General features: G+C 39.9%; 2 protein-coding genes across 4 annotated transcripts; both read right to left on the bottom strand.

The window, feature by feature from the left end:
- Nucleotides 1-717: 717 nt before the first annotated feature.
- On the bottom strand, nucleotides 718-8,501 carry LSMEM1 (leucine rich single-pass membrane protein 1). The gene is given in 5 exon segments (XM_054399512.1): nucleotides 718-1,296; nucleotides 2,955-3,092; nucleotides 6,343-6,474; nucleotides 8,377-8,456; nucleotides 8,458-8,501. Coding segments are annotated over 5 exon segments (603 nt in total). The 3' UTR covers nucleotides 718-1,087.
- A 1,018-nt stretch (nucleotides 8,502-9,519) lies between these two features.
- Nucleotides 9,520-21,191, bottom strand: IFRD1 (interferon related developmental regulator 1). Of its 3 annotated transcripts, none has more exons than XR_008489503.1 (13): nucleotides 20,847-21,191; nucleotides 18,716-18,820; nucleotides 17,746-17,827; nucleotides 17,194-17,318; nucleotides 16,746-16,903; nucleotides 16,094-16,144; nucleotides 15,814-15,992; nucleotides 15,605-15,713; nucleotides 13,452-13,586; nucleotides 12,158-12,286; nucleotides 11,078-11,173; nucleotides 10,708-10,897; nucleotides 10,276-10,314 (listed from the first exon to the last, which is right to left on the bottom strand). XR_008489503.1 is itself a non-coding variant. In XM_054399387.1 (12 exons), the coding sequence occupies exons 1-12, from the start codon at nucleotides 20,890-20,892 to the stop codon at nucleotides 10,225-10,227; spliced, it is 1,305 nt and encodes a 434-aa protein (XP_054255362.1). In that variant the 5' UTR covers nucleotides 20,893-21,191; the 3' UTR covers nucleotides 9,520-10,224. The 3 variants fall into 3 exon arrangements, 1 of the variants encoding a protein (XP_054255362.1); XR_008489504.1 differs by having other exon boundaries at nucleotides 10,288-10,314; nucleotides 10,704-10,897; XM_054399387.1 differs by lacking the exon at nucleotides 10,708-10,897 and having other exon boundaries at nucleotides 9,520-10,314.
- Nucleotides 21,192-22,380: the final 1,189 nt, after the last annotated feature.

Raw genomic sequence — 22,380 nt, forward strand, 5'->3', positions numbered from 1 at the left:
GCACATGAGCTGAACTCATAGTGGACAGACAGACAGCAATAGCTACCCAAACATGGATTTATTGTAACCAAAATTACAGGTGCTTCTTTTGATACAATTAAATTACAAGTTTGGATGTCAGTTTGGAATATACTACTGCACAACCAATTAAGCTTTGAGGAATATTCTTTCTAGAAGGGTGAACCAAAATGTGTGCACACTCAGTCATAAAGGGGAAGTAAGACTATGTGACACCTACTTTCAGTTAATACAAATCTGGGCTGAATGTCATAGAATAGTCATATAGTTTTACATGGGGAAATGGGTCTAGAGAACTCAGTCTGGTAACAGCCATCCCACACCACTGCTAGTATGCTGTACTCAGTATCTGATGGCAGTTTCTGGGTGAAGGCCAAGTGTTTTTTATAAAAAAGGTGATGTAAGGAAAATGCTACATGTACTTCTGGTCTTCTCTATAGTTGCTGGTGGCCTCTATGAGGGAAGAGACAAGTGAAATCTCTCATGTTATGAAAGAGTTTGCATTTATTCATTTGGGTTTGGGATCGGTTTTGTTTGTTTGTTTGTTCTTACCCACAAAAGGAGTAGTAAGTCAATCTTATTTAGAGGCATAAAAAGGAAACCCACCAAACTTTCTGGCAGAATTTGGTTTATTTGTAAGTTAGGAAATCTGATATTATCGTTAAATACAAGTAATATAGAAGCAAACACAGTATTTGTTTCAAAGAAACGGGAGAATGAAGAAGTGAAAAAGGTCATGCTGGAGTCATGTGAAATCATTATTTTCTGTGATCATCCACTTACATTTGAAGTAAAACTAAGCCCTTAGCTCTGCAATTTACAGTGCATAGAGACCCTGGAACTATTGCCCAAAACTGTTGACAAATTGTTGTTTATTGCAGGTCATATGGGCTTAGTTTTCAAAATCTATATTCACATAAAAGAAGATAAAATATTATTTTCTAATATTTTTCATTCTGCTGGCTTTTCCAGTGCTCCTGTGATCATATCAGAATGTTTAAGTAACGTGTGTACCATAGGTGAAAATATCTGAGTATATGAACATGCTGAATTTCATTCCAAAGAAGATCTATTCTTCAGGGACTGTCAGCTCAGCATGAGTAAAGAGGTAATCATGGAGAACAGGAGACTGTGTGAAGAGGTATCTCTTGTTTTCCTTAATTCCTGAACGATTTAGATGCTTTAATAACATGTTGTGCATTTTCTTAAGATCTTCTATGTTCTTCTTTTCAGATATTAGTCTGCTTGATATTTGGTCCAACTTGCTTCTAGTTTGAACTTGAAAAGGAAAGTGTATCACATTAAATTGGCAACATGTAAGTCAAAAGCATCACTAACCTCACTTGCATTCCTGTGGGAATTTGCAGTTTGGAGTTTGAGTAAAAATATTAAACAGGAAAACAATTGCAGAACCTAATAAGTTATGCATTTGGCAGAGTTACCTGCTCACTACATGCTTGAATTTTCTGCTTTGGTTTAGTGCAGCGTAACAGAATAAAAAATTGCTCAGAGAAAACTTTTCATTCTCAGGGGTGTACTCATTCCATTGGTATTCACAGGGAAATGTCTTATGTAAGGGCTCCAAGATGATATGTCTGGGCCTGTACTTTTCTAAAAGTACACTTATTGAAACACAGCAGACTACAGCCACATCACGAGATCTCCCAAAGCATTTAGATTAAGGGAAAATTCTTGCAAATATTGTAATTTGGAGGCAAATTTCCTCTGGTATTCATCCTGTACACTTATCAAGCAGTTTTTATTTTGGACTTCTGAAGATAACAAAATTTACCCATGGATTTTGAAGCTTAAGTCTAATAGTGCCAAAGGTAAATGAATCTCTGTCTATTTCAGACATAAACTGAGATTATGTTTGTAATATAATCTGAAACACTGCTTGAAATCAGTTTCAAACCCCATAGGCCTCCACCAACATGAATCCAAGCAAACTACTTTAATTGCTGTAAGTAACCTTCTCCCTATTTGCCATTTTTTGCTAGAGGGAGATACTAGTCTTATGTCTGTTATCAGGGCTCTACTTTTAGCAGCTCCCCATTAAATAAGTGTTAAAATTAGGGTTTTACAATCATGCTACTTAAAATTTCCTTTCTCTTTACTTGTTTTATATTCTGTTCTTTGGGCTCTTGTGAGCAAATTCAGTCAAAGGTTAGGATTTTCTGTCCAAAATGGAAAATGAGAAATGTTACTGTGCTCCAGCAAATTCTCTACTGTAGGATAAAATAAAACAATTAAAAATTGACTTGTAAGTTAAAATCATGTACCTTGTACTCTGTTCAATACCATTAGCCCAGAAAAACTCAAGATGGCAGGGGTTCCATAAACTAAATTCAGCTGTAGCCATGTGCTTAGCTAAGTTAGCCAAACTAGTCCAGGTGGAGCAGAACAGTGATTATGTCTACAGACTCAGTGCTACTGGTCAATTTTGGTATGTCTTATCTCAATTTTTGAGATTTCCTTAGTCCCAAACCAATTTCCAGTCAGTACTTAGCTGGCAACCTTCCACCCTTCCTTCAGATAGCCTGATTTAAGTGTTAGCCTGGGTGTAGTTCCAGTATCAGTGGAATGACACCAATACTGAGTTTTATCTGGAAAGGAATGGAAGGCACATTGTCAAAGTATCTCACTGCCATACAGTCATCTTTAAAATTTAGCTTAATTTCCAGTCAGCATTTTTAGGCACACAATATAACCCTGCTGAGCTAAATTCTTCACAGCTCTTGAAGCACACAAAGTCTTTGTGGCAAGGGTAAAATTGTGTTGTTTAACTTAGAGAGTAGACACCTCTGCTTTTCCACTCAGGACCAAGATCCACTGCCCATAACCTGCCAAAGCCTTTGACCATGCAAATACAGCAGTAGCATGTTATAATTTAGCATGATGCATTTCAGCAAAGAACTACTCTTTAGTTTACTTACTTATTAAGAATATTACAAATGAAACAAGGGCCAAACTGATGATCAAAGTAAGAATAAACGTGACGAAGAACAGATGCTGGTTTCTTGTGTTGCTCCCTGCTGTGTTTTCTCCAATACCATCACTGTTCTCTTCCTCATCTGCTATGAGATGACAAATCAATTAGTGATCAAGTTTGTTAAGAGTGGTTAGAATAAACATGACAAAACACTTCTGGCTTTGTGAAATGATGCACAATATGTCATAATTTTAGCCTACAGATTTTATTTCTTATGATATTTCATAAGAAGGAAAGAAACCAACTTTATGGGCTCAGCTTGAATTTGGAAGTATAAAGAGTAATATATCTGTAATAGTTGTTGGGACATATTGAACAGCAACGTTTCTGGTATTGAAATACGCTGACTTGTTGATCTGCTTTACAGTTCCAAGCTCTAGGGCTCAGTTGTATATGTACAAAGGTTGGAATCAGAAAGTTTTAATCAGAAGGCTTTCTAAGGACACCTGAATGGACTCAACCTTTTCAAAAGAGGAGAAAAATTCATACTGAAAACCTAGGTACAGATCTATCTCACACATTCATCCTCTAGATTTGCTTCTTTGTTTGTTTGATGATGAGAGTATCCCTGGGGTGATTAATTTACCAATTTAAGCAGCTCAGTTAAGCTCCTGATGTTGGACAGAATGAATGTAGGCCTCAACTTTTTCTCTTAAAACTGTTTTCAATATCCTTATTCCTCTTTAGGGTTTGTTGGTTTCATCCCAGTTAAAAAATATATACATTGTGTATAGATTCTCACATGACTACAAATGTTGTTCTTCAAGCACATAAAGAATGAGGGGAAAAAAAGGACAAGTAGTTGCTACACTGTCCTCAAAGCAGCAAGGCTAGCCAGTTTATTGCTTTTTAAAGAATGTGTTACATATAGGGAAAGGCAGTAGTTTCTTTCATAGAAACAGTTGTGAGCAAATGAGAGGTGGCAAGGGAACACCACAAAGAAATCCAAGTGAATATAAAAATCCCTCAAACTTACCATTCTTGAATCAGATTTGTTTAATCCCAAGTTTGTGTACTACACAATACTAAGATTTGGGTTTATTGTATGTTGTGGGGGGAGCAGGAAGCTCACTTTGGTGTCAGTCTCATACATACTAAAATTACATGCAAATTACTGTAATTTCTCCTTCTGCAATTGCTATCTTGCCAAAGGGAGAGTAGTATGAGAATCTGTGAGAAATCTATTTCTAGATGCTGTTCTTGTTTTAGCTGGTAGAAATCAGTAAGGTCTTTTCAGCTCAGCCTGTAGTGATAAAGGTGAGGGGAGACTGCATACTCCATTACAGCACTTTAAAAATAAACCAAGCTGGGGCTGAGCAATTCACTGAGCTAGAAGAAGATCCCTGAGAAGATCTCTGCTTTTCTTCATTGCAATTATCATACTCCTGCCTGCAGGTAAGCTGAAACCTTTTAATATTTGTGGTTTGTGGTTTTATTTTTATTCTCTTAGCATTCATAATAAATGCATCACAGGCTAAGTGCCTTCAACAATATTGCTTTCTGGTCAGAGTAATAAGGATGGAGAGGGCCTGCTACTGCTGTCTTAAGCTTACTAAGATATCAGCAGAGGTCTCAAAAGTGATCTGTTCTTGCTTTGCCTAATGAATGCTTTTTACTGTTTCAGCAGGCTGAACATGCCAGACTGCAGCATTGTGAGGAATCAGTGAACACCCATTCTTGTCAAACTGCAAATGGTGGGACCATTTCATCATCTAAAACATAAAGCAGCATGGCTGCTCCTAAAGCAATCAAAAGGTATATACATTTTAAATAAGTTTTAACGTGATTGCTAGTGTGTTTGATTATGCCAGGTTGTGTTAAGCTACTCAACAAAAGGATTGCTCCGTACTGCCACACTCTTGAAACATGATTTTTAAACCAAATTGGGCATCTGCCTATGCTACTAATAGATCATTCACAAGATTTTAGTATTTATCAGAAATTGAAAAACATTCCACAGGTCTCACAGATTTTCTGGCAAGAGAATCAGAATGTTATGATGCTAAATAAAGCAGCTAAGAACTGTGAAAAATCATTTTATGTACTTAACAGAAGTGATACCTACATAATCTCAGAGTTTAAAAAAAATAATTTAAAAGTGTGTGTTAAGAAGAATAATCCTAGGAGGACCAAAATCACTTTAAAGACTGATGCATAAAATACATATTAAGCTGCCTGTATCTACTGCTGAAACGTAGGGAGCAGCATGCAGGTGATTATTCCACAAAACCATTTGTGATCCCACAGAACCCTATGTATTTTCCTGGAAAGTAAACAATACTATCCAATAAAAATTATAAAAGAAGGTAAGATAGTCACAATGCAAGGAGTTTCTTGGACATTAAAATGGATTTCTCATTGTCTCATGTTGTACTTGTGGAAATGACAATATCGTGATAGTCTACATAGGAAAATTAAGTAGCTGCACCCTAGTTAGTTGCATTAGGAAAAGCTAGAGGACTCAGCAACAGCAGTAATAGAAAGGCATTTAAGTTCTATAACTAGAACCATGATTAAGTTACACCTATTTGAAACTAATTTAGATATAGCTGTTGTTCTGTAGCTTTTCTTCAGTCCCATTTGCTATTATAATAAGGGACATAAAAGCAGATCCAAGTACCGTTATGTGGAACGCTACTGAAGAATTCCAGTTTTTAATATGTTTTCAGGTCACAATTGAAATATATTGTAGCTATCACTAGGTGAAAATATTCTTGTTGCCATGAGAAATGAAAGATAAAAGCCCTATAAAACTAGTAGAAATGTGTAAGCCCGTATCTGAAACTCTAAGAGAACATGTGAATTGAAATGTTTAAAAGCCTCATGGGATATTTCAGATAACTGCTTTGAGTCCTTAGGAGATGTAACTTAAAAGGAAGAACAGAAATTCTCTGGTGTTTCTGTTGCCACGTGTGAATTTTAGTACTTGTGAAGAGTCACAATGCTAGTTATGTAGGAAGTATATATTGAGCATTACTAGAGACATTATCTTGCAGGGATCATCTCATAAATCTCAGTGGAAATGGAAGATAAGTTCAGGCTTGACAGTAAATTCCTAGCCAAATGCAAGGATTTTTAAGAGCCTGATAAATGAAGTACTTCACAAGAGCAGCCAAACCATTATTCTGATCTGTCTAAATTACACCGTTTTCAATCTTTTTCCCATACTTTTGTGTACATATCTTCATTACAGATCTTGACATATATCTAGTGACTGGGCTGTTGGCATCAGTGATAAACAATGTGGTCAGCCTTTTCCAATGTCATAGATGACTTTTTTGATGGCCTATCATATGTATGCAAAACCACAGAGCATTGCCTATCATACATACCTAGTGCATGCTGGGATTCATCTGGACAAACATTTAGTTTGTTTAGGTTGTTTAAAGAATCAACTACATAAAGTTTTCCTTCTTCATGAGTGTCAGGCAGATTAATTTCTAAGGAAGGCTTCTCCATTGTATCTAAAAGAAATAATATTTTAAAAAGGTAAATTAAAACATAGATAAGGGAACTAGCTGGTAACAGTTGATGTCCCATTCTAAGAAGACGCTGAGAAGCCTTAAAATTCAGGGATTTGAAGGACCAGCACCCTTACTAGACCTTCAAGGCAAGGTAACTAAGTCCACAGCACTTGTTTATTCCTCGAGATCTTTGATGAGTGTAGTATTTCGTTTCTACATAACTGCCAGACATAACTTAGCACTTCATTGGATGCAAATCTCCTGTTGATGGAGGGTGTTGAGGACCTAAGGGTGATTTCTGAATCCTGAATGGGTTGAACTACACTCTTGACATGCATCTCCCTCTCTACTTCTCCAAACAATAGACACGGTGTGACCAGATTCCTACGCTAGCACTCAAATTAGAAAAAGTAAAGCCATAATGGCGTGCTCCAAGTTACCACCTCATGCACAGAGGCTTTTGGTTATTTTTAGCTTCTGAAGAGCAGCTGTTTCTCTTGGACATTTTGCTTAGTACTTCCCTGCAACTTCAGGAAAGACTCTTCACCACTTGAGCTGTAGTACATGTGAGTACCCTCAGTTCATTAATATTATAAGTTATATGCCTTCTGCATTCATTATTATTTAAAACAATTTCCTCACTGTGCATGTAACCACAGTGAAGAAAGTCTATATTACATTTGTTTGATTCCATTGACATAGCAAATAAAGTACAGATATCAGTGTCACTGGCCAAAAGTATTATTTTCCCAACAAACCAATTAAACACTGGGACTTTGGAACTGTTTATCTTGTACTTTAACCTTGCTTAGAGGCTTTTTTTCCCCATGCAACTTTTAAATTCCTTAAGCTGTTGTAGTAAAATTAGAATGTAGAATGAAAACACACAAAATTCTTCACAGAAAAAAAGGAAATAAAAATCAGGATAATGAAAGGTTACTTACAACATAGCTATGTTCGGGTAGTGTGTCAGTATGGAAGAAAACTTGTTCGGCTGTTCCTGTCTCTACTTTTAGATCCATTGGAACCTGTCAACTCCTGCAGGACCCATGAAGGCAGCTATGAAATGCTGTCCCTTTCAGTCTATATTTAGAGTTCAAGCATAATGACTTTACAATACTGATCTGTTTAGAAAGAAAGCAGCTCATACACAGCTCTTTCAAATTAAATTGTAATCATGATACTATGCTATCATGGAGAATTAGGAAGTTTGTTCCTGATCAGTATTTCATAGCCTTTTGGTTTCTGATGCCTTTTTTAAAGCTCATTTGCTATGCAAAAGAGTCATATCTCCAACACTGTACCAATGAGTAACCAGTTTACTATGCAGAAAATCCTATCTACAGCATTGCACTCATGAGTACTTTAAAGGCATAGACCAGAAAAAACAGGGTATTTTCCTCCTTCTCCCACACTCCTTATAAAGTCAAGTGGGACACTATTATGAGATAGACCGATTTGTATGGCATCCTTAGCTGTTCTCCTGAACTCTTTGAGTGCTAGTAATCACTCCTTTGCAGACAGTTTTTTTTCTTGCTGACACAACATTACAGCACACTGTAGTGACAGGCAGCTGACACTTAAAAGGACCACAAATCTAACAAATCCTTTCTGAAGCCATTCTACACATGTAAAATTTCAAATGCCTTTTAAATTGGTAGTATATATTTGGGGGGTTTTTGCAGTTTGTTTTTTTTTTTTTTCCTTTCAGGAAAAAAAACAGAGACAATACATCCTCTGACTTGTAGTTCCCACTCAAGCTGATGAGCCCTGCACAACTGCCCAGTGTGAGTAGCTGGGCCAGTAATGCAGACTTAACAGGATTGTGCTTTCTTCAGGAGTCTCCTGCAAGACCTCCCTCCAAAGGATGCGTAAACCAGAGTAAAAAAGAAAAACCAACACCTGTCTCCCACCCCTGAGACCCCCAGTGCCATCCTAATTGCAAGACAAGTACCCAGGCCCCTCCAGTTCCAAGATTAAAGGTCTACAAACCCTTGAAATCTCTGGAAAGCAGCAAAACCACCCATTTTCCCTCAAACCTCCTTGGAAGCCATCCTGATCTCTGCGGTTGGCAGTGTAATGAGGGAAAGGGCAACCACATGCTTGGGCACCTGCCAGGATATCCTGTAGAAAGCAATTTTGCAAAACACTGGCAGGAAAGAAAGCTACCAGAAGTGCTATATTACACTAGCAAAGCATGCCAAAGGTGACCACCCAGAAATACTGGAGACCAGCAGGCTTAGGGGAACAGCATAGTTTTGGGCTAGGCAAATACACATAGACAGCTGCATCTAGTTCAAGGATCCGAAGTTTCCTCTCCACTTGTGTGACAAACACACAAGTACAGTACATGTCAATAGTACAAATTTCAGTTCAAGGTCTAAGTAATCAGTTCCCTAAACCAAAACATCTAACAAACTGTCCTCAAATACTGCATGAAAGTAGAAGGTACAAATAATTAGCAATAATGGATTTGCTAGAATAGATTCTGCTGTAATCTGAAACTAAAAAAAAAAAAAACAAAAAAAACCCCAAACTTTCACTTATCAGAGCAAGCAGTAGTTTTCAGGGTGTGGGATGTTTTGGGTGAAGGTTTACTTCCTCTACTGATAACTTGACCTAGAGTTTTATGAATGTTTATTCTAACAAGCACTTTTATTTATAGTTCTTCCAAGTTCAGAAGCTCTAGCTATCTAGGTTTTAGTGTCTTTATTACACTAACACCCAATCCCCAACCTCCCCCCAAACAACCAGTTCTCAGTTACTGGCACATTTCAGTACTCTAGAGACGGAAACTGAGGGGAGGGGAGTAGCTTTCAACATGATGAAAACAGCAGCTGGAATGGCTCCTGTAAGATAAGGAACAGGGTGTTTTACAGTACCAGAACACATTTGACCATTTCAGAGCTGATGACCAAACAGTAGGCTGTTGTGCAGACCATATGTAAAATACACCTTCCAAACACAGCACGGTATAGTTTCAGGTAGCATCTACTACAGCAGAGACTAACTCAAACAAGTCTGCATGGGCAAAGAAACCATCTGTTTAAAACTTCAGGTTTTTCTACTATTCCAGCTTTTCATTCATGTAGTAATGACTTTTACCCAAAAGTGAGCAGTGAAAAACATTTTTATTCCAGAAATTAAACATCCAATTTCAGAATGTGAGAGCATTATTTGTATTTTACATTGAGGTGAGTGTTTGTAATTCATTACTTCATTGTAAATAGAGGGAAGTGAACTTCAGAGTCCCCTTCAGGATAAAGTCGTATTATATAAAAAGTTCTTTGTTCACCTGCCATTGAAGAGTTTTAAAAGTTGTTTTAAAAACTTCACACAAAACAAGTGTGTTTTCATATTAGCACATTTTTACCAAAACACTGGAGTCAATGAATTCATTACATTTCACCTTCTATAATGAAGTAAGGAATCTGGCCTGACGCACAGCATTTGATTACAGTTACCCACTCCATTTAACAGTTCAATTACAATAAATACATCCACCTTTGGAGCAAGTTGCATCTAATGCAAATGTTATAATGTATCCCTGCACCCAATCTTACATTAATCTATATACAATCTATATGCAACTAAGCAACAACATGCATTAGATTTACAGACTTTATACATCCCTGTGCACAAGTGCAAACTGACTAGAGAAATGCTAAAGAAAAATCTTAAAAAAAAAAAAATCAGTCATTTAAAGGTTACAAATCTATTCCGAAAACTCAACCCCATGGAAAAGGAGATCTAAAAAAATTCCCCCACATCTGCTCTTTTATCACGGCATTTACTTCTAGCCTTTGTCCGAGCCTTGAATGCTGCAGAGTTGTACAAGTGCTACAAAATAAAAGGAAAACAATTAATCATAGATGTTCAAAGGCTTGTGTTTTTAGAGTTTTTTTTTTTTAATATTAAAAAACAGCTGAAAATATATTTTCTGTTATTATTTGAAATAAATTAGCAGGTCTTCTGAAATTTATAGTATAATATCTTTGCACCAAAAAATGATTCATATACACACACTTAAAAGAGACTTCAGCTGTGTAAGAAGACTGAACTAGGAGCGATTCTGTAAGCCAATCACTCTTGTCATACAAACACAATGCAGATTAAGTTTGCTTCCCTGGATTATACTTATTAGCACCATTCCACAAATCGTTCATACATTCACAACCAACAGAACAGTCACCCTCCTAGTATCTATTTCACACTGGAGTTTGACATACTTACGAAGACTCGATTTTCTACGGTTTCTTGCAGCATCTCTATCCAAAGCCCTAGGGGTCTCATAAGAGCCCAAGTTTCCCCACACATGAAGTGCGAATCTGCTACCAGTCATCAACCAAGTCAAGCTTCAGTTCCCCCAAGGAGAAAAGCACCAGCAGACATGACCCAGGGGAAAAAAATCTAAAATTAAGAGCTCCAAGAGACATACAACCGAAGTTTGGTTTCACTTAGGTCACTATGGAGCACTGTTAGAACTGAAGTGACAAGTTTCAAGGTGACAGCTTCTAAGGTGCATATTTGGAATACCATATAATTCAAGAGAAATATATTAGTGCATGATGTAAAGAAAATACATTAAGGTACAATAACCTACCCTTTCAAAACGAGAGATCTTCATTGTTTTAAGAGTTGCAGCATCTAGCATTACTGGTGGACCAAGCTCAAAGACATTCCGAAGAAAGTCATTTGACTAAACAAGAAACAGCACATGATCAGCTTCTCCCATAATTATCAAGTCTTCAGACATGACTACTGTTAAATATTGAGTATTGTACTAAGAAATAGCAGCAATCTGACAGAAATCCTAGGTTTTTTTTTTTGCAGTTACACCAGGGAACACTTCTTCCTTTGCTCAGAATATGGCCAAGAACTAAAACTGCCCTCTTGTGAAGACAGAGACAGCTTCTCCTGCTCCTTGACATTGTCGCAACAAATTAAGACACAGTTGTATTACCATCATCTATGTAATATTAGGCAGCTGGACACAGATCTGTAGTTTCACAACATACCAATTTTAAATCAGAAAGCTAGTATTTGAAAAAAGCTGCTACAAGTCTGGGCTCCCTCAGTCACAAAAATGCACCTTACACTGGACTGAAAATTTTAACCCCAGGATTATCAAAGAAATGTAGGAGCATATACTCTAAGCTAGAGTTCCTGCTTCTGCTACATATCTAAACAGATGACTAGCAAACAAGCAGTTCCTAGAACAGAGATAAGGGCTTATTCCTTCCCTTCTGAAACGCTGTTATCATTGGGCTGCAATTTACGATCATTAGTTTTGACTAAAAATTCGCATTCCTTTTCACAGGCTTGAACGAGAAGGGCAGAGACATGCAGCTTTATAGTAGCCAGATGACTACACTGCTCTCCTGAAAGGGAGCATGAGGATTCAAGAAAAATCCTGAAGCTAAGAAGATATTCACCTTGAATCTCTTACTTGGAGAAGTCTTTTAATTGCTATCCCAGCACACCCAGGCTGAAACTGAGGCAGTTCCTCCAGACAGTTGTAGCTCACTGTAGTTCATTTTCTAAGTGCTCTCTTTTAACACTCCTAACGCTAAGCCTATCATTTCACCAAGTCCTGCTCATGACTTCGTAATGCAGAATTAATTACTACAAAAGAAGTCAGACAGGGCTCAACAATCTGAGCATATATCAAATAGCAGCTCACCTGCAAATGATATTGCATCCCTGACCCCAAGATCTCCTTGAAGGTGTCATAAGTTTGTTTTTTAACCCAGCAGTCAATATACATGCGCTCAGGTCCAAACTTGACCATCTCTGTAGGAAAATCACGTTCCTATCCGAAATTGAAGAAAATAACATATGTAATTAAGGTAAACAGTCTTTTGTATTAGGAATTGTATATATCTCAATCTATTTTTTCATAAACTAATGCACATGCCTAAATATCATGCAAGATGTGAGACTGATATTCCTCAAGAAAGAAAGCATGTTAGAAAACAACACTGAACTTTCATCTTTAAAAATACTAAGAATTTGACTTCTCCAGAAAAATCAGTTCTGGCTGCAGGAGTCACCTTAAGTCAGTTTGTAAGCCTCCTTGAGCCCTCACCTTTCCCTAGGGGTGAGCTACATTGGCGACAATGGAACGTAACAAGAGCTACTGAGTAAATCCATTCTTCTGCAGGCAAAAATCTCAAAGGTGACTTCAAATCATTTCAAAACCTTCCCCTTAGCTTCTTGAGATGTTTAAATGTTCTCAATGTCAACTAATATTTAGTTCATCTTACCCATACAACTATGTAAGAAGCAATTATCTGACCAGTGAAAACATCTAGTCTGAGAGGTTTAAGATAACAAATAATCCATTACAGTAATAGAAGTTTGTCTTAGAGGCTTCACTCAAAAATTATGTTGCTAATGAAATATTTTAAGAGTCTGGCTTTGTGTATTGTTCTCTTAATCCAGATATGGAAAGCCAGAAAATTACAGTACAATTAAGACAACAACTTCCCCCACACACACAAACACTTCTTTGGCCTCTGCAGAGGTGCCATCTGAAAACATGTCTTGCCACCAAGTTGCTTTTTGTTTTTTATGCACAGCTGTTCAGTACAGTATTTTGCAATAACCCTTTTCACAGAATTCAGGTTAGATGTGCTACAAAGTTTTCTATGAAAACAAATTGCTCATGGTATAAAATAAAAAGAATTTAGTAGCTGCAGTGCAACGTTTAGCTTTCATAAAAGAAAAGAAAAATAGTCTTGAATATGGAAGTTATATTTGGAGTAAAATAAACAAAGCTTGACTTGCTTTGTTCTACATTCCTTAACAAGCAGCTGTATTTTGCATAAGGGATCAGAATTTGAAATCTCATTTAAAATAGTATTTTCCTGTTGCTTTCACTGAAACAGTAATTCTATTTAATGATAAAACCATTTCAGTAAAAATGGTACACTACCTAGTTACAACCCAGACATTCAAAGTAAGAAAAGAATCACCTCAACAGCTCGTAGAACATCTCTGAAGACAGATCGCTGCTTTCTTTTATCTACTTTGGCTCGGTGCTTGTTTCCATCAGTAGCCAGAGCTCGTAGTTTGTCTGTTAAAAGCTCCATATCTTCGTAAAAGAAATCCTGTCCAAAAAAAAAAAAAATTATTTGTTTTAGTTTCTGGCCTTAGTATCTTTTCCTGCAAACAGTAAAATGGACCTCTCCAAATTCTGGGTATGCAGACCTCTACAACCTGTTGTTATTTAAAGAGACAGAGAAGGCACTAGCTTCCTGTAGCTACATGTGCCCCATTTATAGAAAGAACAACGTCACAGAAACCAGTTTACCCAAGCAGGACACTATTACACTGTTCTGTTAGTCAAAGCCACATTAAACAGTGCAGCTCCTTCAATGTGCATATATACCTGTCAATCTGTTCTGCTCCATAACTCCAAGGGACTCAAACTGCCTAAACTGATCTGATGAACCTGGCTGCCTCTCCTGATAAATTGAGGGCACTTTGAGGTTATTAGCACAGAAGTCACGTTGGTAGAGATTGATTCTGAGACACCGTTAGACTGACAGTACAGAATACTTAAGTCATAATTTTTATACGAGGTGGAAAATTAGAAAGCAACATTAAAACAGTGCTTAACAGAATACTCCAGTAAACTTCTATGCATAATTGTTTAGCAGGAAGTATTTTCTCTCCTTCATTTACTAATTCAGCAGTAGTTTATCTAGGTTAGTAAGAGTGTATGTAAACTTTTGTAAAAACGAGGGGACTTTGTATTAGATTGGTTGTTTGGGTTGGTTGGGTGTTTTGGTTGGTTGGTCAGTTGGTTTTGTTTTGGTTTTTTTTTTTTTAATCTGAATGCTTCATCATGTCTACTAACTAGACTGAGTTTACAGCTTTTTGAAAGAAACTGGTCAAAGGCAAAACACAGTAAGTATTTTTAATCTGTGGTGACAGTTAAGAATCCAAAGAGAACGATTTGTAATGATCAAAGGGTCATTTCCTCAACAGGACAGAAGAGGGGTTTAGAGAATATAGTCTCATTTGTTAATACATCTTAAGATTTTAGGTATTTGCAGTCAGCTTGACCAAAAAAAGGATCAAGTTCTAGTCTTTTTAGGTTTTCCTTTCAAAGTTGGTTTCCATAGCCAAGAGACTCAAATCCCTACTGTGTGCAATTATACAGAAGTCTCAGCATATAGTTTCAGATTATGCAGTATCAGTGTGCTGTGTATCCTGACTCATTTGGAGTTATCCTTTCACTTTGGACAGTGTGTTCTGGCAAAGCACAGCAGCCTTGAACAAGCTAGAAGCCATCCAGGCAGCTCTCCCAAACTGTGCCATGGGAAGATTGTTTCCTTCAGTGCTGTCAAGAAAACAGTTGAGAAATTAATATGGCATACTGAAGAATGCAAAGGCAAGTTTAGCTGTGTGTGAGGCAACACAAGAAACTTGCACCTAATGCAACTCAAAAGCAAACCACAAGAAATCTTACCAAACATAGCAACAGCAGTTATCTGTGCAAAATTTGTGCACATTTTCAAAGTCTCCTCCTTTACATTAACACCAGTCCCCACCTGACCAAGAGTCTCAAATGCTGCATCATGCAGTGCTAGTTATTCTTCTCAAAGCACCCAAATAAGTCTAATGAGAAACACAATCCTAAAGTCAGCATGGTTCCTACTGAACAATACATTTTCATCTGTGACAGCAAAGTTGTGCAGGTTACGAATCACTGCAACTTGGCTGTGTAAGTATCCAGGAAGTGTTTCCACCACAGTCAATAATATTAAATTTTACCCTGAAATCTTTCTAAGGATTTTTAAATTTATTTTTTTAAAGATAGTGTTGGTTTTAGATTTTAAAGCTTACATACTACATTTCTAGTTGCTCTTCAGTATGGGTTTCATGACTTTTGTTATACTGGTCCTGTTTTGCACTACAGAAATTAATGTAAAAACGATAGCTAAATTGCTGTGAATCACTCCTGTAACCCACTTCAATCAGGACAAGCTCACTACAAAAAAATGTAACTCAGTGAATTATCTGCAACAGTTGAGATCTGGGGTGCTATGCAACACAGGTTAAATAATTTGTCTTGTCACCATCCCAATGCAAGAAAATTTAGCTGCTGACATCTACTTACAGCATCTGTTTCACGTGCCAGTTCAAACAGAAGTGCTAGTGTTTCTCCAGCAGCTATCCTCATGCTGAGATCATCACATGACAGCAGACTTGGGAGCTTATGCAAGTGCCTAAGGAGTAAGTCACATTTAAGATATAATTTTGTTGACACTGCTTCATTGCATATAAAACCAGTCATTACAGATTTTATTTTCAAAAAAGGATACCCACATTTCAATTTTCTTCTTCACTTCATTCATTGGACAAATGGTCAACAACAGCGTCCATGCTAAGAGAGCACTGATATGAAGCACAGTATTATGGGTACTTGATACACCATTAGCGTCTCTATCTCTCTGATAGGCCTTTGTGAAGATGTTTTCCAGGCATTCCATAGTAGAGTACAGTTCCTGAGCATGGGAAAAAAGATGATGGAATTTCTTTAAGATTCACACATTTTTATACTGCCAATGTATTTAAAAAAAAAAAAAACAGTATTATTTATCCTCACCGTAATGTCATCAGTGACAATGAAACAGCAAATCCCTAAGCAGGTTGCACACTAAACAAAAAAGAAAGAAGTGTCAGGTCAGTGTTTGACATTGAAGTTACTGTTGACCAAGGCTTCAAACTTTGACCTCTGAAATTCAACATCTGGAGTAATGGAAACTTAAGCAAAGCAGAATTCTTCAATTCAGCTGCTTCATAAAAATTAGCTCTCAGTTCCCCTCTCAGAATGACTTTACAACATATGCTACTCACAAGCCTTAATTTTTCATGATGCACTATTTAATCAGTCTACAGAGCTCTCCCAGAAGGCTACATGTGGCACTCCTCTCACCCAAATACTTGAAATCCCACTATGGTTAACTAGCAGAGATTACACTAACAGTAATGGGCATACGGTATTTATTCACAATTGTGGGAAGCAGACAAAGCACTGGATGAAATAGCTCCTTAATGAAGTTTCTAGGTTGAAGGAGAGACTCATGTCCAACCTTTAGGTGGAATGTTTCAATCCAGTGAAAACTGCCACACATCATTCAGAGTATGCATCAGTGTTATGCATTTACACCACTGTAGTAACTGTTAGTTCTGGTTACGTGACATGGTTAAAAAACTGTTCTTTGAGCCTGCCTGGCAAATAAACTTTTTATACTTACAGCCTGTCTGGCTTGGATACTGGCTGTTCCATCACAGATAATCTTCTTCAGAACTGGACCAAGGGTCTTAAAAATCTCTTCACTTTCAATTCCTGACCCCATCTGCACACACAGAAGACATGCCAGTCCAGCAGCTGCACACTGTTCCTCACTCTTACCTAGAGATTAACATGCTATGATGAGTAACGGCCTGGTGCATTGCTTGTTTCCTTTAAAGATAAGCAGTCTGAAAACCTGACAGTTGAAATTCAGAAGCCAAAGGACAGCAGATAACTTCAGTGAATTTTCTATGTCAGTTAAAAAGTAACATTGACATGAAAAAAAAAAATGTTGTTAACATAACTAAATTAAGCACTCTACAAAGCACTAGAGAAGCCTCACAGTCTTAATTCCTAAATAAGCTATTCCATGGGGGTTATTGCCTTCTAATAGCCAGCACGCTGATTACCTTTCTTTATGCAGCGTTCAATGCTATCTGTTAGCGTCATTCTTCTTTCCATGATAAATTCATATAGAATTTTAGAAGAAAAAGCACTTTTCAGACTTTCAAGAGCTGCTTGTCTTGTCTTTGCGCTGTTAGAAGAGAGAAGGAAGACCTGAAATCAGCAAGCATCAGTTGAAGCTCAGCCTTTGCTTAGATTCACCTCTGCTCAACAAAGGAGTAACCACAGCAGCACCATGAAGTATGAAATGTTATGAACTGTCTCCTTCCTCAAGGACAGAGGAACTTAGCTGAGATATACCGTTCATAATAGCAAATCAGGCTAGGAATAATGTCACTCTACTTCAGGCTATTAGGGAAGAAAAATCTGACTCTCACCCAAAACCTTGGTGGGGGAAGAAGGTCTTTTCAGATCCAGAAGCAAAGCAAGTCTTCCCCAGCATTAAATAATTGCAACTTCAGTAAGCATATAAAGAACTTTTGATGCATATTTCCCTTATTAAACCAGAGGAAGCCAGAAAAAAATGTATGAATGCATTTCTTCAAAGCATACTATACCTCTTGTCCAATGTAAGATCAATAAATCCCTTCAATTTGTATTCTAAGTCTTCTTGAGTGGCTTCTTCGTCAACTTCAGGCCCTAAACCAGAGGAAATTATTTACTTCTATTGATATACATTCTATTAACGGACACAGTGATATCCAACACAGTATTTTTAATGCAAATAAGCAGTTTAATAGCTACAGAATTGTTCAGTATTACAACAGAACAGTGTTAAGCGTACTACATCAAATTTCCCCTTACAATACTTTTATAAAAATTGATCTATTGATACATTTGTGCTGTTTCTATACCTGCTTTTTACATACTCCAACGAGTGTGAGAGCTAACCACGTCTTATATAGATTTGCTACAACTGACACCCACCAACCAATCCTGTCACCAACACATTCTCATCCAGTCCATTTATATGGGCCCCTGGAGTACAGACGGGTACTCTGTTGATGCAGTGTTTTAGCAGCCTGTGCTGTCAGGCATCACAGACACCACTGCAACAGCAGCTCAGTTAAGAGTAGCAAGTATTCACACAGGAGGCTGCATGCTTTATTACTCTTAGCAGGCTTCCAGGTCCCCTTCTCCCAACAAAATGGCATTAGAGCAGCCCAGATGGTAGCGGAGACAAAGCACCAACCTAGTTCAAAACAGGTAAATGGGACTCTTCTCATTCCAAACTCTTCTGCACTTCCTACCACCTCAACTACATGTTACAAAAATCAGTGTCTTATGATGCACCTTGAAATCTTTCTCCAGAAGTTAGTATAGTTTTAATACCGTTTCACGAGAGGATCATGAATATACCTGGGGTATATTCTTAACAAAACAATATGCACTAGATTAACAATTACAGTGTTTATAAGAATGTCATTATTTTGCTACTGCTACTTACAGTCTAGTACTTAAAACTCCTACAGCAAGTCAGATTTTATATTTTTAAAAAGATGAATAGATGTAAGTGAAAGAACATACCATCCTCAGTGAAGCTAGCAGGATCACTGAAGCCACTGCAGTGGCTCATAGTTTCAATAGAAGCATCTTCATCACTAAAAGGCTGCACATTTCTGGGCTGACCACCTTAAGGAAAAATGAAGACAATAATTTGGTCATTTTTCATACGGAAAAATGAAGAGCTAAACATCCAAAGTAAAATTCAACCCTCCCAAGAGATTCACCCTCCCCGACCCAGATAAAGAAAGCACATTTCCTTCCTTTACCTCCCACATGTTTTAAAGACTTAGTTGGCTCTGTTCTGTAAGAGTGTTTGTGAATGGTAAGAAAGAGCCCATCTAGTTTTCAAATTATTGGTAAAATTTCTAATACTAGATTTAGGACCTTTCTACAATCAACCTCAAGTTAATGGAATTTCCTGTGACTGTACTTTAAATATAGTTCTGCATTCGTTTCACTGTTAGGATGAGCTACCTAAAAAAAAATGCCATGCAGTCTTTATTTTTAAGTTTTGAGGAACTTCAAGCCAGCGTAAGTTACACATTTAGGCAAACATGCCTTATCCAATTCATTGCAGGATTTGTGGGATAAGCATAGTATGTGCAACATCAGCAGTGTCCAACCCTGGTTTAATACTGAATTACAAATACAAGCCAAAACATCAAATGCTTCAACAGCGGAAAAAAGTTCTCCCTGTCAGGATCAAGAAGTTCACTAGCTTCAATCTTTTTGGAGAAAGATGTATTATTTTCACCAGTACTTACCAAGTTTTCATACTTGTGTCTCATTAGTATAGCATTAAAAGTCGGAGGAACCTGACCTGATAATACTTGATTTCTATCGCTGTCCTATCCTAGCCCTTAACGTGCCTCTACTAAGAACAGTTCCACTGTTATTTCCCTAGCAGGTCCCAAATAGCCGTTAGAGAGTCAGAATTCTGTTTAGAATTCTGTTTTTTGCGGTACAACTGATTCAACACAGTGCTTGCCTGCTTCAAGACACTCAAAATGCTTTTTTTTTAATCTGTGCAGAATCGACCTTGAATTGATGACTATCCAAGGACTTTCCAATAAAGTTAAACACACTTCAGACACTTTGCAGCTTTTAACTGAAAAGACATCTGCTTGTATCAATGACCACAAACCTTGACAAACATTAACCAATGCACAGACCAAGAAACTTGGAAGCTCAAAGTCCTGGCCACCTTGCTGCTAGTGAGGTCAAGCAAGGAAGTGGCAAGAACAATTGCCAGCCCTTCAACAAATTAAAATAAAAGAAGCATTAACAAGCCTTAGGGAATTGGTCACTTCCTGAACATTTGATACTAGAGACAGCCTCTGCTCACAGCTGTAGTAACCCAAAGTGAAATTTCTCACTGCTCTGCAACATTTCAATTCTACCTCCCTATGCTGTCAGCACCTTAGCCACAGACATTCTGGAGCTGTTTGCGGGCTGTTTATCTTTCAGTATCTTCTTTTAGACTAAGAAGGGTTTGGATTTTTTTTTTAACGATAATGCAGCTTTTCAGAACACAGTGTGGTGACATACCGCCACGCCAGCCCCCAGAGTCACCGGAGTGACAGCAGCAGCCGTCTCCCCCGCCCCGGAAGGGCCCACGCCGGCGGCGGTGCGGCAGGGTGGACACCGGATGCTCTGCGTGCCGGGGACGCACCCCAACACCCCGCGAGCCGGCCTCCCCCATCCTCCCTGGGGCCAGACGGGCGGCACCGGCGACCGACGGTCAGGAAGCCGCCGGCTGGGCCGACGCTGACCGCTGCCCTTAGGGCGCTATCACTGCTGGCAGCGCCAGGCACGGCCGCCGCCCGCGCCCCCGGGCGCATGCGCGCAAGCGGCGTGAGGTGGCGGTTTCGCGGCCGGCTCCTGTCAGTCCAGCGGGAGCCCCCAACCCCTGTCCAGCTCCCGCTCGCCCAGAGGCGCACTCCGCAGCCGCGCCTGTCCGCCCTACCGCTTATGCACCTCTGCAGGCAGTCGAGGCACAGGTGGCCAAGGCGGCCCAGCCGGCCGCGGCCTCTCCCGCCGGGTAAGCCAGGTCCCTACGGCGGCTCGGGCGGCCACACGGGTCGCCGAGAAAACTCAGCGCCCCTTGAGGCTGCCCGCTCCGAGCCCCCGCCCGCTGTCTGGACAGACTCACCGGTTCCGCGCTGGTGGTTGCTACCCCGCTTCTTAGGCTTGGGCATGGTCGCAGCGGCGCTGGGCTCGGCTCCCGCGGCCCCTCTCTGGGTCTCGGTCTCTCTGCTCCCCCCCGCCCGGGAATCAGCGACAATCAGCCGATAGAAGAGCAGGATGGCTTTTTACTCCAACGCCTCTGCGAGGTCGACTTCCCGGTCCGGAGCAGCGGAGGTGATTGGCGAAAGCAGGCAGAGGACAAACAGGCGGCAAAGGCAGAAATCCCCGTGGAGGCCCGTGAGCGGAGTCGATGCATCTTTCTCCTCTCAGACACCTGGGGCTAAAGGCGCGGAGGGGGCGCCGGAGCCGCTTTTATAGGCGGCTGGGCTGCGGGGACGGGCCTGCGAGACGTGTCGTTCCCGCGACCAATGGTTGGGGGTTGCGACAGCGAGCAGATGACTCAGTCTCGTGAGCCCGTGACGTGAGCGGCCTGCTGTCCAGTGGTGGGACTGGGGCGTCACCGCCGTTCCGCGCGCCGCACCGCGGTGCCTGCTGGGAGCGGCGAGTTTGGCTGCCGGCCCGCGAGCGGGGAGGGGGAGGCAGGCGACAACGGCCCCGCCTGATTGGCCCCGCCCGACTAGCCCGCCCCGGCTCGCGGCCTTAGGCTGCTGCCGATGGGAGTTCCAGCGGGAACTCACAACGTGCGTGATACCTCTTGGGGGTGGCCGTGGGGTCGAGCAAGGGGTGAAAGGCTGGTACATTGGCGAACAGACCGCGCCCACGATTTCGCGCTTCTCACCGCCGGGGCCTTCTCAGGGCGCTTGAAAATACCGCACTGGTGGCGCGCCAGGCCGGGCCGGGCCGGCGGCGTACAGCGGCACAGCGCCCAGTCTGTGCAGAGGTGCGCTCTGCGTAGAGGCGCCGTCGCGGCTCCGGCAGGTGGGAGTGGGGGCTGGTGGCGCCGCACAGGGGCCATATGAGGCGGTAGAAACCGCGGGCAGCCCATGTGGCCAGACAAAGGAGTTTCTGGCTTGTGCCCGTGTGTATTTGCACATGTTGGTCTTTTAAGTCGGCGCGTGTGCCGTGTTTGTCTCTGGCGGTGGATTAAGTGCTGTTGGTGCACAGGGATGCCTTCGGCTTGCGCGGCTCACGGGTTTGACTGTGTGCCTCATTTGAAAACACACAGGATACCTTGTGCAGTTATTCTGATTTTCTTCCATGCACAAAAGTGGATTTTGTTGTCACATTTTTGTCAGTCGTACCTTCCAATACAGAGATTTGCACTTTATCTATATGATTTTATTTTTAATCCAGAATTTGGTTTCTTGTTTTCTGCTGAATTTCAAATAAGGAAAAATTATTCATGTTCCTACCCACCAAAAAAAGATGGGTTTGTTTATGAAATGTGAATGTTTGTGAATTTTCACTGTTGGACTATAACAGTACTGCAGTTTTTGAGAGAGGAAAGACAATTTTGCAGCACATGCCGAAAAGCTATATAAGGCGCAATTTTAATTCTTTTGCATACAAAATATATTTACACTGACTTTCAGAAATGT

This window comes from Indicator indicator, chromosome 3 (genome assembly GCF_027791375.1).
Source record: "Indicator indicator isolate 239-I01 chromosome 3, UM_Iind_1.1, whole genome shotgun sequence".
NCBI lineage: Eukaryota > Metazoa > Chordata > Aves > Piciformes > Indicatoridae > Indicator > Indicator indicator.

Excerpts from the sequence above, each read along its gene's own strand:
- IFRD1 (XM_054399387.1), bottom strand. The coding sequence starts at position 20,892 with ATGCCCAAGCCTAAGAAGCGGGGTAGCAACCACCAGCGCGGAACCG. Across the intron at positions 18,821-20,846 it reads CAACCACCAGCGCGGAACCG|GTGGTCAGCCCAGAAATGTG; the intron begins GTGAGTCTGTCC and ends TTTTTCCTTAAG. Across the intron at positions 16,145-16,745 it reads GTATCCAAGCCAGACAGGCT|TGTGCAACCTGCTTAGGGAT; the intron begins GTAAGTATAAAA and ends TTTTTTGTTTAG.